Below are 17,859 nucleotides of genomic sequence, written 5' to 3'. Positions count from 1 at the left end.
GATCTTTTTATCAGGAAGGTATGGAAGTCCCCTATTTGGTTGAATATCCATTTCCTCCCCTGAAAGATCATGCTCATTTTCGCTGAGTAGTTGACTATTGGTTGTAATCCAAGCTCCTTTGCCTTACGGAATATTGTGTTCCACGCCCTACGGTCTTTTAATGTAGGAGCTGCGAGGTCCTGTGTAATCCTGACTGGGTCCATGATATTTAAATTGTTTCTTTCTGGCTGCTTGCAGTATTTTCTCTTTGACCTGGTAATTTTGGAATTTGGCTACTATATTCCTTGGCGTTTTCAAGAGATAGAAGTGTTCTAACAGCGTTTAGAGATACAGTTCTGGAGTTTAGAAGAGAGACTTTGGAAATCACAGGCATAAAGGTGCTTTTGGAAGTTGAGGAAGTGAAATTGGGTGTGGGAAAATGGGTTATTAATCTTGGTCATGATAATTACACATCATTCTGTCTAGATTGTTTTAATGTTCTTGTTATTCTGTGTTTTTAAAACAATGTTTCTTTCTTTTTTGGGGGGGGGCTAGGCAGTGGGGTTAAGTGACTTGCCCAGGGCCACACAGCTAGTAAGTGTTATGTGTCTGAGAACAGATTTGCACTCAGGTCCTCCTGAATCCAGGGCCGGTGCTCTATCCACTAAAACAATGTTTCAGTGACCTTTGTTTCCTTTTTTGTTTCTTTGCCACCCTATTCCTATCTCCTCTCCCCCTTTCATCTCACCTAATTAGGGGAAGAAAGCAAAACTAAGTCCTTGTAACAAGTACATATAATCAAGCAGAACAGATTTTTATATTGGACTATGCCCAAAATTTATGTTTTATTCTGCATATTAGGTCCATTACCTAGCTGTCAGTAGGTGGGTAGCAAGCTTTATCGGCCCTTTGGCATCTTGTTTGGTCATTGTATCTTAGTCTTTTAAAGTCACATAAATATTTTTCTTGGTTTATTCTGTATCAGTTAATAAAAGTCTTCTTAGGTTTCCTTGAAACCATCCCTTTCATCATTTCTTAAGACTACTCATAATCCATTACATTTATATGCCGTGATTTGTTCAGCCATTCTCCTGTTGTTGGACACCCCCTTAGTTTCCATTTCTTAATTATCACCAAAAGAGCTGCTATAAATATTTTTGTATTTAGGGCTGTCGTTTTCCTCACTCTTTGATATCTTTGGAATACCAGTATAGTAAGTAACATTAGGTCAAAGGGTATACACAGTTAATAAGTTTTGGGACGTGGTTTCAAATTGCTTTCCAGAATTGTTTTAATCTCGTCATCAGTCTCTTCTTGCCAGTTGGTTCTTTCTGATGCTTGCATGTATTTCCAGGTCTACCCTTCTACAAACCTTCCTTTTTTTATTCTCCCATTCTTTTTTTTTTTTCCAAGGCAGTTGGGGTTAAGTGACCTGCCCAAGGTTACACAGCTAGTAAGTGTCAAGTGTCTACTCTGAGGCCAGATTTGAACTCAAGTCCTCCTGACTTCAGGGCCGGTGCTCTGTCTACACTGCCGCCACCTACCTGCCCCTCTCCCGTTCTGTTCTAACCCATTTTCTCTCGTCTCGTTCTCAGACTAACTCCTAGAAAAAGTCTTCTATAATGCTAGGCTTATAAGGTATTCTCAATCCTTTGAAATTTGCCTTCTGACCCTAAAATTGAATTGAAAATGCTATATCCATGTCTTGTTTAGCTTTCAACATTGTTAACTTCTCTTCCTAGAGGAGAATCTTCCCTTGGCTCTTGTGCCATTACTTTCTTCTGGTTCTTTGCCTACTTGGGTGGCAAACTACCAACATCTCAAGCTCAGCATGTTCAAATAACTCAATATTTTCTTTAAATCTATCCTTCCAAACCGACTTTTTGTTGAACTCAGGTTAGAAACAGTAATTCAATTTCTTGAATAAATGAAAAAAGTAGTTATCAAGCACTTAATATGTGCAGGATACTATAGTAAATGCTGAGGATACAGATAAAAAAGTGAAACAGGCCTTGCCCTCAAGAAGCTTATGTTCCTTCTTCTTTATCCCTCTCCTCCAATCTAAGTAGTCTCATTGACTACTTATGTACCATTGCTTCTGTCTCCTCCTTTTTAGCTGTGTTGGCTCAGTCCTCCATCACTTCCATGATGCCCCTTAATTTGTCTTCCTGACTCCTTGCCACACAGCTACCAAAAATAATCATCTTAAAGCAGGTATAATAACCCCATTCAGAAAGCCTAATTCTTTCATTTCTCTAGATTAAAATATAAACTCAGCCTGGTATTTGAAGCCCATCAAAATATTATTTTGACCCATTCTTCCGCACATTTTTCCCATTAATTCACAGTTCAGTTGAACTCACCTGACCTACTGGTGTTTGTTGCACCTTTCATTCATTCTAGTTTTTGTGGCTTCCTCCATTTTCTTCCTCATTTCTTGCTCCCTTCCTCATTTTCCTAGAATACAGTCCCTCCTCACCTCTGTCTCTTAGAATCTTTAGCATCTTTCAAGGATCAGTTCAGGCATTACCTTTTCCTTACCAGATCCTCCACCCTTTCCACTGAGTTGTCCATGTACACTTATATAACATCCTTAAAATAGGTTGTGTGTACTTCTAAGTGTATACGTTGTATGTTTCCCAATAGAAAAGTTCCTTGAGGGAGAAGGGATTGTTTAGTTTTAGCCTTGAAGCCCCTACCTAACGTAGTAGGATCATAAGAACATAGATTTAGAGTTGGAAAGGACTTTAGGAAATTATGTGGTTCATATACCCTGTGTCCTATCTCAACCTCCCACCCTTTGTTTTTGTTGTTATTTAGTCATGTCCTACTTTCTCTGACCCTATTTGGGATATTGTTGGCAAAGATTCTGGAGTAGTTTGCCATTTCCTTCTCGGGTTCTTTTAGAGATGAAGAAACTGAGGCCAGCATGGTTAAGTGACTTGACCAGGGTCACACAACTAGTAAATGTCTGAGGCCAGATTTGAACTCAGGAAGATGGGTCTTCCTGATGTCAGGCCTGGCACTCTATCCACTCTGCCACCTAGCTACCCTTTTAAACAGATGAGGAAACTGAGGCACAAGAGAGATTGACTTTTCCAAGGTAACACAAATATTAAGTAGCAGAGTCCAGATTCAAACGCAGGGCCTTCTCCAGTCTAGTGTATTTTGTACTGCTTTACTGTTCGTGCTTACTGCATTGAGTTGATCAGGATTGTGGAAATACCAATACAAGAGGAAGTAGAGTGGTATATCATGTCCTTCTGCAGAATTAACCTGATAGAGGATTTTCAGTTAATCTTCCCCAGGGTTTTAAGTGGAATTACATTTTTCCTTTTTATTATGAACTTGACAAATATCAACATAAGAGTAATAACAATGGCATTATTATGTAGCAGTTTCAGGTTTGCAAAGTGCTTTATAAATATTTGCATATTATCTCAAATATTATTTTTTAATGGTTTTCGTCTCAACGTAAAAACAATTTTTAACATTTTTAATTCTAAATTCCCTCTCCCTTCCCTTCCCTCCCCTCTCCTCCCCTCGAGAAGGCAAGCACTTTGATATAGATTATACATGTGCAATTAGACAGAACATTTCCATGTTACGAAAAAGAACACAAACCAAAAAAAACCCCCAAAACTAAGAAGAATAAAGTTGGTTTTTTTGTTTGTTTTTTTACCATTTCTTGAGGAGGTTTGACTGATGTAAATCAATCACTACAATGAGGAGAACAAAAGTCCCTAAAAACTACCATCAGCCAACAGACAGTTGATCTTCTTTGGTCTAAGAGGAGACATGTAGCAGCCAAGGACAACACTAGTTTAGAATGTAAATTCATTTGTAAAATTTTATAGAGTAGGATAGTGGAATATTATGAGAAGTATCACCTCATAAAACATTGAGAAGCAGTGGAGGGGAAAATAAGCTTACAGAAAGCTTGGCAAGAGACCCAAAGCTAGATCATCTTGTGGGCATTTAAAGATGAGTCACTGAGTCACAGAGTTTCAGGATTGAAATGAACCTCATAATGGAATACATAAATGTCTATGTATTCCAAACCTAAAAAAAATAATAACACCCCCCCCCAACATAATGGACAGGTAGTCATCTAATCTTTGTTTGAAGACCTCCAATAGGAGAGGACCCGTCATATCTGAAGCTGGCTGCCATACTTTTGAACAGCTTTAATTCTTTGGAAGTTTTCCCAGACATCCTAAACCAACCTCTTTGAACCTTTAACCCACCACTCGTAGTTTGGCTCTGAGACTGAACTAAATAAGTCTAGTCCTGTTTCCATGTGATAGTCTTTTAGATGCTGGAAGGCATCTATCATGTCACCCCCACTTTCTTTTTTTAATTTTATTTTATTAATTTATTTTGATTTATCAACAATCACTTCCGTATGCTTTTGAGTTTAAAATTTTCCTCCCCCTTCCTCCCTACCACCCTGCCCAAGACAGGGCAAAATCTGATATAGGCTATACATTTACATTCCTATTAAACATATTTTCACATTAGTGAAGTTGCAAGTAAAAATTAAAACCAACAGGAGGAACCATCAGAAAGAGGAAACAAAACTCAACAGAAGAGAAAAAAAAAGATAGCAATTCAACTTTCACAGTTATGACTACTATCTTTTTCTCCATCCTTTTTTAAGAAGAATAAAGTTAAAGAAAAGTACACTTTGATCTGCATACAGACTCCATCAGTTCTTTCTGTGGAGATGGATAACATATTTTCATCATAAGTCCTTCAGAATTGGTACTGATACTTAAATCAGGAAGAGCAAAAACAAAAAAAAGAAAATTATAGAGCAATTTCTCTAATGAATATTGATGCAGAAATTCTAGATAAAATAGCTAGGAAACTACAACAATGGATCACAAAGATAATGACCAAGTGAGATTTATTCCAGGAATGTAGGGCTGATTCAATATAAGGAAAACTATTAACAAAATTGATTATGTCATAACAGAAGTAGCAAAAATTGCCATTTTTAGATGCAGAAAAAGCTTTTGACAAAATATAACACTCTTTTCTATTAAAAACACTTAAAGCATAGGTATAAATTAGGTATAAACGGATTTTTCCTTAAACTGATAAGGAGCATCTACCAAAAACCATTAGCAGACATTATCTGTAACAGGGATAAGCTAGAAACTTCCCAGTAAGATCAAGAGTGAAACAAGGTTGTCCATTATCACTAATATTGTTCATAATTGTACTAGAAGTGTTAGCAGTAGCCGTAAGAGAAGAAAAAGAAATTGAAGGAAACAGAATGGGCAGTGAAGTAGTAAAAGCTCTCTTTTGGTAGACAAGATTGGAAAATCCTAGAGATTTAATTTTTAAAAGCTAGTTCTAACAGTAATTTTAGCAGAGTTAACAGGGTATAAAATAAACCCACATAAATTATCGGCATTTCTGTATATCACCAGCAAAGCCCTGCAAATAGAGATAGTTCATTTAAAATAACCATAAAAATAACTGGGAATGTACCTGCTAGGACACACCCAGGAGCTATATGAACATAATTATAAAATGCCTTTTATACAAATTTGGATTTAAATAATTAGAGAAATATTAATTGTTCATGGATGGGCTGGGCCAATATAATAAAAATAATTCCACCTAAATTAACATATTTGTTCAGTGTCATCCCATTTAAATTACCAAAAAATTATTTTATTGAAGTAGAAAAAATAATTTTAAAAATTCATTTGGAAGAACAGGAATATCAAAAGGATTAATGAAAAAATATAAAGGAAAGAGGTCCAGTTGTACCAGATCTTAAACTGTATCATAGGGTGGTAATTCTCAAAGCTACCTGGTACTAATTAAGAAATAATATAGTATGCAGTAGTAAGTTATTGTAGTAACTTTGTGTTTTACAAATATAAAGATTTAAGTTTTTGGGGTAAGAATTCACTATTTGGCAAAAATTATTAGGAAAATTGGAAAGCAATCCGGGAGAAACTAGGTATAGAACAGGAATGGAGAACTTTGTGGCCTCGAGGCTGCAGGTTCCCCACCCCTGGTATAGACCAATATGTTACACCATTTATGAAGAAAAGGTCAAAATGAATACATGACCTAGACATAAAGGGAGATACAAGTAAATTAGAAGGATGTGAAACATATTACCTATCAGATATATGTAGGAGAAAGTTTTATGAATAAACAGGATCTAGAGATAGCATTGTGAGATATAAGGTGGATAATTTTGATTACATTAAATTAAAACCAGTGTAGCCAAGATTGGAAGGAAGACAGAAAATTGGGAGAAATTTTTTAATAGACAGTTTGTTCAGATAAAGGCCTCATCTCTCAAATACATAAAGAATGTTAAATTTATAAGAACATGAATCATTCCCCAATTGATAAATAAAGGATACGAATAGGCAATTTTTGGAGGAAGAAATCAAAGCTACGTACAGTCATATGAAAAAATGCTCTAAATCATTATTGATTAGAGAAATAGAAATTAAAACTACATTGAGATATCTTACACCTATCAGATTAGCTAAAATGATAGAAGGGGGAAATGACATGTGTTAGCGAGGATGTGGAAAAACTGGGACATTAATACTCTGTTGGTGGAACTATGAACTGATCCAACCATTTTGGAGAACAATCTGAAATTATGCCTAAAGAGTTATAAAACTGTGTATATACCCTTTGACCCAGGAATGCCATTATTAGGTTTGTTTCTCAGGGTGATCAGGGAAAAAGGAAAAGAACTGGTATGTTCTAAAATGTTTATATCAGTTCTCTTTGTAGTGCTAAGGAAGTGAAAATTGAGGGGATGTCCATCAGTTGGGAAGTAGCTGAATAAGTTGTGGTATATGATTGTTTTCAAATGCTCCTATACTGTAAGAAATGAGCTGGTTGATTTTAGAAAAACGTGTAAAGACTTGTATGAAATAATGGAGAGTGAAATGAGCAGAACCAAGAGAACAGTTTACACAGTAACAGTAATATTGTTTGAATAACAATCGAATAGGGGCAGCTAGGTGGTGCAGTGGATAGAGCTCTGGCCTTGGAGTCAGGAGGACCTGAGTTCAAATATGGCCTTAGACACCTGGCACTTATTAGCTGTATGACCCTGGGCAAGTCTGTTAACCCTGATTGCCTCACCCCCCCCCCAAAAAAAATAACTGAATGACAAAGCTGTTCTGAGTTATATGAATATTCAAAGCAACTACAAAAGACCTTTAAAGGAAGATACTGTCTACCTTCAGAGAAAGAACTAATATATGGAACTGTGTGTTTTATTAGTTTCACGTTTATATCTTTGTTAAATGGTGGCCTTCTCTAGTGCAGGGTTGGGAGGAAAGGAGGAAAGGAAACAGCTTGGAACTCATGTAACAAAAAACCAAAATAAAATAAATAGATTTTTTTGAGAAGTCAGAGTTGTCTTGTATCATTGTATTGCTGAGAATAGCTTAGTCATTCACAGTTGATCATTGCACAGTGTTGCTGTTACTATGTACAATTTTTTCCTGGCTGTGCTTACATCACTTTGCATCAGTTCATTTAATTTTTTTTTTCTTCACCTATTTTTTTGAAAATTTTTTTGTTTAATTTATTTTGATTTATCAATAATCACTTCCATATGCTTTCGAGTTTAAAATTTTTCTCCCCCTTTCTCCCCACCACTCTCCCCAAGACGACGCACAATCTGATATAGGCTATACATTTACATTCCTATTAAACATATTTTCACATTAAGGATGTTGTAAATAAAAATTAAATCCAATAGGAGGAGCTATCAGAAAGAGGAAACAAAACTTAACAGAAGAGAAAAAAATAGCAATTCAACTTCTGTAGTTCTTTGTTTGGATGTGGATAGCATTTTCCATCACGAGGCCCCAGTTCATTTAATTTTTCCCAGGTTTTTATCCTGGTTGTCATTTCCTATAGCACAATAATATTCCATCACAACCCTATACCACAGTTTGTTCAATTATTGTCCAGTTGATGGGCATCTCCTCAAATTTCCAATTTTTTGCTACCACAAAGAGAGGTGCTATAAATATTTTTGAACATATAGTACCTTTTCCTTGATCCCTGCGTGTGAAAGGGCATGCACAGTTTTATAGCCCTTTCAGCATAGTTCAAATTGTCTTCCAAAATAATTGGATCAGTTCACTTCACCAACAGTGGGGACAGTAGTGTACTAATTCTTCCACACTCCCTCCAACATTTGTTGTTTTCCTTTTCTGTCATATTAGTGTTATGTAGATTGTTTTATCCTCATAACAGTCCTGGGAAGTAGATGTACCATTAATATCCCCATTTTACAGATGAAGAAACTGAGGCAGAGATAAATTATGTGCCCAGGATTACACAACTGGTAAGTACCTGAGGTCTGATTTGAGCTCAGGTCTTCCTGGCTCTAGGTTCAACACTATCCATTGTGCCACCTGACTGCCTTTTATACATTTCAGTATAGAAAGAACAGAAAAGGAGGATTCTCTGTGAAACTGAAAACTTCTGTATAAAGATATCTTAAAATAGAAAGTGATAGTAACAAAAATACCTTTCTTGTCTGTTACCTTCTGAGCCAACTTACAGTCTTCTCTATATTTTTTAAGGTTTCATTGATGCTTCTTTGCATCACTATCACTATTCACCAACTCCTCTCTCTCTCTCTCATAGATGCTGTCCCTTCTAACAGATCCCTTTGTCAAACAAAAAAATTTAGCACATTGCAATCTGAGACTGAGTTTCATTCAGCACTTTTGCCAGCCATCATTTCTCTACTAAGAGGTGAAAAGCATACTTCATAATTAATCTTTTGAAGTCATATTTGGTTGTTGCATGGATCAGAGTTCTTGATAGAATTTAAAACATTTTAATCTGTCAGTGTGATAAGTGAATAAGAATAATGTCTGTTTTTTCTTCTGTGGTGAACCAGCACAGCCAGGTTTGTCTAGTATGTATAATGATTAAGGAATGATCAGTGAACTGAACAATGTCCCCTTTCTTTTTTTTTTTTTTCCTGAGGCAGTTGGGGTTAAGTGACATGCCTAAGTGACACAAGCTAGTAAGTGTTAAGTGTCTGGTCTGAGATCGCATTTGAACTCAGGTCCTCATGACTCCAGGGCTGGTGCTCTATCTACTGTGCCACCTAGCTGCTCCTGAACAATGTACTTTTTGTTTTGTTTTGTTTTGTTTTGTTTTTGTTGTTATTGTTTTGTTTTTGCAAGGCAGTGGGGTGAAGTGACTTACCCAGGGTCACACAGTAAGTGTCAAATGTCTGAGGTCACATTTGAACTCTGGTCTTCCTAAATCCAAGGCCAGTGCTCTATCCACTGCGCCATCTAGCTGCCCCTGAGCAATGCACTTTTACAAAAGCTGGTTTGTATTGTACTTATTACTTATAAGAAAAAATTAGTATTTGTTTTTCCTTCTTTCTAGCTTTGTGAAGTGCTGAATCATTTCAAAGATGTTTAATAAGTCATTTGGAACTCCCTTTGGGAGTGGAGCTGGTGGTTTTGGTACGACTTCAACATTTGGACAGAGTAAGTCAAGATATTTTAAAATTATTAAATTTACTTAAATAACCTTAAGAATGGTATTTTGAAGAATAAACTATCTCCTAGCTTTGTATTAAAAATTATCTGGTACTTTGGATCCTTATGCTAGAAATTTTTAAAAATTTTATTTTGAAATGGATTTGTCTCAATGGTAGTGTAATAAACTGTTAACTTTTTTTAAACTAAAGTTTTATTGATGCCTTTTATTTTATAATACAATAATTTTTGGATGTAAACTTCCCTGTTACTCCACCAGTTAGCCTTTCCTTGTTTGTTTTGTTGTTTGTGTTTTGGGCAGTTGGGATTAAGTGATTTGCCCAGGGTCACACAGCTAGTAAGTGTCAAGTGTTTGGTCTGAGGTCGGATTTGAACTCAGGTTCTCCTGACTTCAGGGCTGGTACTCTATCCACTGCGCCACCTATCTGCCCCAAGCCTTTCCTTGTAACAAAGAAAAACATTTAAGGAAAACCAGCCAACTGTGGTTTCCTGGTAACATCACTTTATATTAGTTCATGCAAGTCTTCCCAGGTTTCTCTGAATTCTTTATGTTCATTATGGGAAGATAAGCTCTGAATTGGCTAAGTCAAATACATAGAATCATTGAGCTCAAGATCTGAATTGGATCTTAGTGATTATCTGGCCCAGAGCTCTCATTTTATTTTACTTTATTAAAAATATTTTTGGTATCTTCCGTTTTTATACAAGTGTTATTTCCATACATATGCCTACCCTCTTTCTCTGCTCGCCATCTCTTGTGACAAAGAAAAATAAAGGAGGGGAATAGGGAGCAAGCTGCAAAACGAGTCAACACATGAACAGTGTTCCACACCATATTCTCCCACCTCTGCAGAGAAGGTAGGGAGGTACATTTTCTCATCTCTTCTCCTGGGTTTAGCTTTGTCGTCGATAATTGTACAATGTTCAGTTTCTGTTTTTTCATTCTTTCCATGCATATTGTAGTAATTGGATATGTTGTTTCCTTCCTTTGGCTTACATTGTTCTATGTTAGCTCATATTAAGTTTTCCCATCAAACCCCTCACTTTAAAGAGGAGGAAATCAGTGACTGAAGAGCAGTAATAACTTGTCTAGGATCACAGTAGTTGAATCAGGACTTAAAAGTCTAGGACTCTAGACTCCAAGTCCAGTATTCTCCCTACTGTTTATACCACAGCTACACTGTCATTGATAGTTGTCTCTCAGCAAATAATTGTGCATTAATTGTTAAATTCTAGGCTACAAAAGAGTGTTTTTGAAGATTATTTTGGGAAAAACACAATACACTAAACATTGACGTAGTTTAACAGTCTTTGAAGATGGATGTTTGTGCATCAGATAACCATAACCAATTTGGAAAGATGGTATCTTGACATTTTCATGTCTGAGAGCTTTTGCCCTTCCTATATACGTATACATACATACATATAAATATATATATATATATATATGAATAGTTAACTCAGGAGCCATTTGATCTTTGTTTTCTCTTAGCTAAATTCCTGGAGAACATGGGATTCTAAAGAGGGGATAGAATTTGTCTGTGCCCAAATAGCGAGTTGATCTAAATCTGACTTCGTCTCACATCTTAAGCACAATTAGGAAGCCTTATAGCCTTCAGAATAAAATGAGTTGGGGCAGTTAGGTGGTGCAGTGGATAGAGCACCAGCCCTGAAGTCAGGAGGACCTGAGTTCAAATCCAGCCAAAACACTTGCCACTTACTAGCTGTGTGACCCTGGGCAAGTCACTTAACCCCAGTTGCCTAAAAATTAAAAAAAAATTAAGAAGCAGAATAAAAGCGAGTTAATTTTGTCATTGTTATTAAGAAATTTAGTTTTCCAGTCAAATCGAACTGAATTGTCTTAACTTGATTTTGGTTTTGCAGATACTGGTTTTGGTACCACAAGTGGAGGGGCATTTGGGACATCTGCATTTGGTTCCAACAACAATACTGGAGGCCTCTTTGGAAACACACAGACTAAGCCGGGTAGGATGCTGCATAATCAACTGTGTTGATTGGTCAGTGTAGGCATACCTGGTCCCACAAAAACAACAGTTGGGCTGTTCCCATGAGAATGTAAATTTAATAAAGGAATCATTGGCCTGAGGATATTAACATGAGATTACTTGACTTTGTGATGGGGTTTGGTTACAAGATATTAATGTTATCATTGGAAAATGATCAGGTATCTTTATGAGGATCATACTTGTAGGTGGTATTAGAATTCATCTAATCCAAGAAATCCTCCCTTAGAATCATTTTCTTTTGGTTTGTGTTTTCAGGAGGCTTGTTTGGGTCAAATTCGTTTAGCCAGCCAGCTACCTCCTCTACAAGCACTGGCTTTGGATTTGGAACATCAACAGGGACATCAAATAGCTTGTTTGGAGCTGCTAGCACAGGAGCAAGTCTCTTCTCATCCCAGAACAATGCCTTTGCACAAAATAAACCTACTGGTTTTGGAAGTAAGTACGACAGTGTTGGTTATTGGACAGAGAAGTAATAGATGAGATGGGGATGGAGAGATTTTTTTTTTAATCAGTGACCTAATAATCAAGGCTTAAAAGTTTAAATTTGTGTTTTAAAAAATTCAGAGGGAGAGATATTTGATCGGAGGAGAATAGTGGGGAAGGAAGGTAGACAGTTATTGATTGAAAAGATAAATTTGTAGTGGTTTTCTTAGTTTCCCATTTTTAAAAGCCTTAATCATAAATACATACATAACTATTGCCTTGATAGGTTATTACCTTTATAAGTGAGTTTCAGTTAATTTTGATTCAGTAAATTTTTGTTAAACCTGTGCTATGATTAGAGCTCTATACTAGGGCCATAGAAAATTCTGAGTGTTTTATTCCAGAGACTCAGATACCTCTCCAGTTAGCATTTCCTTTTTCTTTCTTGTAGATTTTGGAACAAGCACTAGCAGTGGAGGTCTTTTTGGAACCACAAATACAACTTCCAATCCCTTTGGTGGCACATCCACTTCCCTTTTTGGACCCAGTAGTTTTACAGCGGCTCCTACTGGAACCACGATAAAGTTTAATGTAAGTGATTTTTTTTGCCCTTTGTTTCTTTGGATGAAAGTAACTTTTGTATCCTAGGATTACATTAAAAATGTTTTCTGTCTCTGGCATGTGACCTGATCTGCCTACCTATCAACTGTAAACATTAACACAGAAATTCAACCCAATGGACATGCTCTATATTAACTTAGATACTAGATTTCTTTATAAGATTTTATTTTTTAATAATACTAATTGACATTTTAAGTTGAATTTTAAGTAGTATCAAAAACAGCTCAGTGGGACTGTGCAAATCATCTAGTCCAATTTCTTGCCTTTTGGAGGAATCTGTTCTAGAATGTTCCAGATGTTATCCAGCTGCCTCTGTCTTATAAGACTGCTTCCTATAAGAAACTACCTGTCTTATAAGTCAGTATATTCCATTATTGGCTAGGTTTTGATTATTTGAAAGTTTTTCCTTTGATTAGGTGGATACCTGCCTCCCTTTAATTCTCCACATTTTTCTTTTTCTTTTTTGGTGATGGTTAACACTTGTATATTTTTGTATATTTTTGCCTTTTATAAATAAGTGTTATCCATGAAGTCTAGTAAAGTGTAACTGACTCCTTTTTAGCTCTAGCCTTGTATGCTAGACATTGAAGTTTGTGAAATTCAGTGGGAACCCCTTTATTTTGTTTGACCAACTGCAGACCATTGCTAACTTTGCAGTCAGGGCACAGTACTTGATACCTTAGAAAGGAGTATGCATGTTGGGGACACCCAAATGTCTTGTCTCTGTACTATCTTTCCATTTTATTAACTGCTTACTGCCTCTAAATCCTGTGGTGATGCCTGGTGATTAGTGGTAATCAATCTGTGTTTATGGGATTATAGTGCATATAAATAATTGGGGGGGAAGATGCAGGGGGCAGCTAGATGGTACAGTGGATAGAGCACAAGCCCTCGAATCAAGAGGATATGAGTTCAGATGTGATTTCAGACACTTAATCTTTACTAGTAGTATGACCCTGGGCAAGTCACTTAACCTCAGATGCCTCCAGAAACATTAATTTGGGGTCTAAATGGCTGGCCATTCATTAATACATTTAAGAATAAAAGAAGAGAGGAAGATAAAATGGAGAAAACTTCACTTTGGGCACCTTTATGTAAAGCCCTCCTTAAAAAGGATACGGAGTTGTCCATCAGTTTCTGTGGCAGTAAAAACATATGCCTAAATCAGTGAAATGGCAAAATGAAGTAATAGTGTTTTTTTCAGAGAGGTGAAGTGGAGGATTCCATTGGAAGAGAGGAAACCACATTTGTTCCTACATATATATAGAATACCACAAGGTTTTTATAAGATGCAGGTGATGCCCAGGATAGGTTTAGAAGTGGTATTTTTAGCACACAGTGAAGAAATCACTGCAGAAAGTAACGCAGGCATTGCAGTGAATTGAAATTCTTGGATTTTGGGTCTTGAATTGAAAATAAAGTGGAATATAATTGACAATGTAGATTCTCATTTAATTCCCAAGAAAAATCACAGAAATTGGAAAAACAGTGAAAGTAGGAATGTGGGTTTCATCTAATACATTTTTCTTCAATAATGTTGGGCCCTAAAAAATGGAATTTAAGACAAGTATATGTTTTAAAAGAATCACAACAGTAAAAAAAATAGTTTGGTGATAACAAGAAAAATAAAAGTCAGAGTATAAATGTAAGTTTTTGACCAGGTCTAAAGTGCAGTGTTTGTATGTGTATGTAATATTATGAAACAATTATTCTACTCATAATAATTGAATATCGATTAACTAAACTTAGATTTGTATAACCATGTGGTATCTGTAAGAGGTGTGCTATTTATTTTGACTTATTCAGGTACCTGTGGTGTGTGCAAGAGTGAAAAATGCTTGTATATTTGAAGAAGTACTAAAGTAAACTACAGTTAGTCGCTTGTGCTCAATATCCTAATCTGTAAAATGGAGAAAAAATTTAGCAGTTACCTCACAGAGCTGTTGTCAGATTCACACAAAATGATCCACAATCCTTTGTAAACATAAAATTGATACATGTCACTTGTTAAAATATTGCTCCTGATACTGAGCGAAGTGAGCAGAACCAGGAGAACGTCGTACACGGTAACAGTCACGTTGTGCAACGACTAACGTTAATAGACGTAGCCCTTCTCAGCAATGCAAGGATCTAAGACATCTTCAGACATCTCACGATGGGAAATGCTATCCACATCCGAAGAAAGAACTATGGAGTTTGAATGCAGATTGAAGCATACTATTTGCTCTTTTTTTTCTTCTGTTTTGTTTTGTTTCCTCTTTCTTGTAGTTCCTCCTAGTGGTTCTAATTCATCCTTACAACATGACTTATGTGAAAATATGTTTAATAGGAACATATATATATATATATATATATATATATATATATATATATATATATATATATAGCGTATATCAGATTTCGAGCCATCTTGGGGAGGGAGGGGGAGAAAAATTTAAAACTCAAAAGCTTGTGGAAGTGATTGGTGATAAGTCAGAATAAATTAAAAAAAATAAAATATTGCTCTTATAATTTACAACCTGGCCCTCGGGCCAAAATTGGTACAGAAATTGGGAGTTGAGATGATGAAAGCACAAGAGCAGAAATAAAGTTTGATATTAAAATTTTGTGATGTTTCTTCTTCCCTTTATAGCCTCCAACTGGCACAGATACTATGGTCAAAGCTGGAGTTAGCACCAACATTAGTACCAAACACCAATGTATCACTGCTATGAAAGAATATGAAAGCAAATCACTGGAGGTCAGTATACTACAATGTATTATTAATAAGCTTGGCCCTATATCTTTATCGCCAAACAAGCTTTTGTGATATAGTGGAAGGAGCACTGAACCTGAAATTGGAGTACATTTTGGTACCCACTTTGACATTTGTTAACCATCTGACCTTGGGGCGTCTCTGTGTTTTCTCATCTGTAAAAGGGGAGTAATAATAAATAATGCTTGCGCTACTTATAACAGACCTGCACAAGATAACGGCCTGAGGGCTGCACTCCTATTTGTCATATGACCCATAGCAACCAAGTATCATCAGTCTGTCTCTAGTTACCTTTACTTGGAAAGTGAGCCGCTAAAAACCTGTCTGCAGCCTGAAGTTTAGCCCATTTTAATTTTGGCTTCTACCTACTGCCAAGTTGTGCGGGTCTAACTTATAAAATTGTTTTGGGGACTAAATGAGATAATTTACATAAAGCATTTTATAAATGAACTATCATCACATTTGTATAATATTCTTTTATTTCTAGAGTTAAGGTGTTTATGAACTTAAACTTAAAATGAGCTAGATTTTTTGTAAAACAAGTAGTCCTTTTTTATTTTTTTATTAAAAAAAAAATTTTTTTTAAGGCAGTTGGGGTTAAATGACTTGCCCAGGGTTTGGTCTGAGGCCGGATTTGACTCATGTCCTCCTGACTTCAGGGCCAGTGCTCTTTCCACTGCGCCACCTAGCTGCCCCAAGTAGTCCTTTTTTAAAGAAAACTTCATTTTCTTATATTCTGAAATTAAGAAATACCAAATAAAAGGACCATTTCCATGCACAGGAGAGGATTATACATGAAATTATGGATCTCTTACAGAGCTTGCTTTTATATGTGTAAAATAAATTCATTGGATAACTTTCAAAACTGTCATGATGTCTTATTCTGTATCTTGAGTCCATTACTTCATCTCTGGATACAATCCTCTGAAATCATGGTTGGGTCATTGCATTGATCAGAGTTCTTAAGCCTTTCAAAGTTGTTTACTTTTAAAATGTTACTGTTATACTAGAAATTGTTCTCTTGATCCTGCTCCCTTTATACAAGTCTTCTCTGACTTCTCTGAAGTCATTCCCTTCATCATTTCTGGTATAGCAATATTTCATTACATTTATATTGTGTAATTTGTTCAGCCATTACCAATTGGCAGACACCACCTTAGTTTCCAGCTCTTTGCCACTACAAAAAGAGCTGTTATAAATGTTTTCTCATAATTGTCCTTTGTCCTTTTCTTTTGATCACTTTAGATTATAGGCCTAATAATGATGTTGCTCAGTTATAGTGTATACCAATTTGAGTAATTTTGGGGTCAGAATTCTAGATTGCTTTCCAAAATGGCTGTATCACTTTACACCTCCCCCAGCAGTGCGTCAATGTACCTATTTTCCCAAAGCCTTAAAAACATTTTAATTTTTTTGTTAACTTTGCCAATTTGCTAAGTATAAGAAAGAACCTCAAATTTGCTTTAATTCATATTTCTCTTAATTATTCATGGTTTGGAGCATTTTTCCATATGCCTGTTCATAGCTTAGATTTCTTCCTTTCAGAATTGCCTGTTTCATCAAACAAGAGGGAGTTTATTTTCAGGTTATAGGGGAACTAATTCATTTAACAAATTGATGAGAATTATTGAACGTTGGCACTAGCCTCCTTAAAACTCTTCTCAACTCCATTTTTCCTCAGCCTCTACCCATCCTGCAGGAGCTGACAGAATAATCTTTATGGATTTAGTTGTACCATTCCTCTTCTCAGAAATATAAATGGTTTTCTGCTGCTGTCTAAATGAAATTTATTATCTTCTAGCTTGCATTTAAGACCTTATGTAACCCGGTGCCACCCTACCTTTCTAGCTTTCTCTCATTATTTTTCTTTGTATATTCTGTGCTTTGGCCAGTTTGTACAACTTTCTGTGTTTCAGACTTGCATTGCACTCTTAGCCTTCCATGTTGTTATTTATGTCTGGAATATCCTCCCTCCCTTTCTTTGCCTAGTGAATTCCTAGCCATTCTTGAAGACCTGATTCTAATGCCATTTTGTTCTGAAAATGTTCCCTGAAATTCATATTTCCTTGATGTTACCAACATTACTTTTCAGACCTCACTTCTAACTTCATTTTGTTAACTCTCTAATGCATTCATCTGTACCATAAAAGACTGCATGTTCTCTATGCCAGAATTTAATCCCACTAGAAGTAGGTTCTTTGAAGTCAAAAGAAGACACTATCTAAACTTTGTATTTCGCTCAACATGAAGCACAATGTTTTCCATACATTTTTTGTTGTTGAATTCTTTTAAGAGATTCCTTTGTTCTCTAGTTTTATTTTAGAATGAATATAGCATTAATGTCTAACAGCTAGGTTGTGTAGTTGGTAGAATGCCAGGCATGAGTCAGGAAGACCTATGTTCAAATCCAGCCTCAGATATCTTTAACTATCTGTGTGACCCTGAGCAAGTCATTTCACCTCCTATCTGTCTTAGTTTCTTTATCTGTAAAATGGTGATAATAATAGCACCACCT

The 17,859-nt window shown here is 36.0% G+C and overlaps 1 protein-coding gene across 1 annotated transcript in view; it reads left to right on the top strand.

The window, feature by feature from the left end:
• Window positions 1–17,859, top strand: part of NUP98 (nucleoporin 98 and 96 precursor) — a 104,072-nt gene that overhangs the window by 15,833 nt on the left and 70,380 nt on the right. Inside the window, 5 exon segments of the mRNA XM_020967666.2 lie at window positions 9,403–9,506; window positions 11,403–11,504; window positions 11,801–11,980; window positions 12,420–12,559; window positions 15,222–15,329. Of these exon segments, the coding sequence (XP_020823325.1) occupies window positions 9,431–9,506; window positions 11,403–11,504; window positions 11,801–11,980; window positions 12,420–12,559; window positions 15,222–15,329 (606 nt within the window). The 5' untranslated portion in view covers window positions 9,403–9,430.

Source organism: Phascolarctos cinereus, unplaced genomic scaffold, assembly GCF_003287225.1.
Source record: "Phascolarctos cinereus isolate Bilbo 61053 unplaced genomic scaffold, phaCin_HiC Scaffold_726;HRSCAF=1367, whole genome shotgun sequence".
NCBI lineage: Eukaryota > Metazoa > Chordata > Mammalia > Diprotodontia > Phascolarctidae > Phascolarctos > Phascolarctos cinereus.
This window is presented reverse-complemented; position numbering and strand designations above follow the sequence as displayed.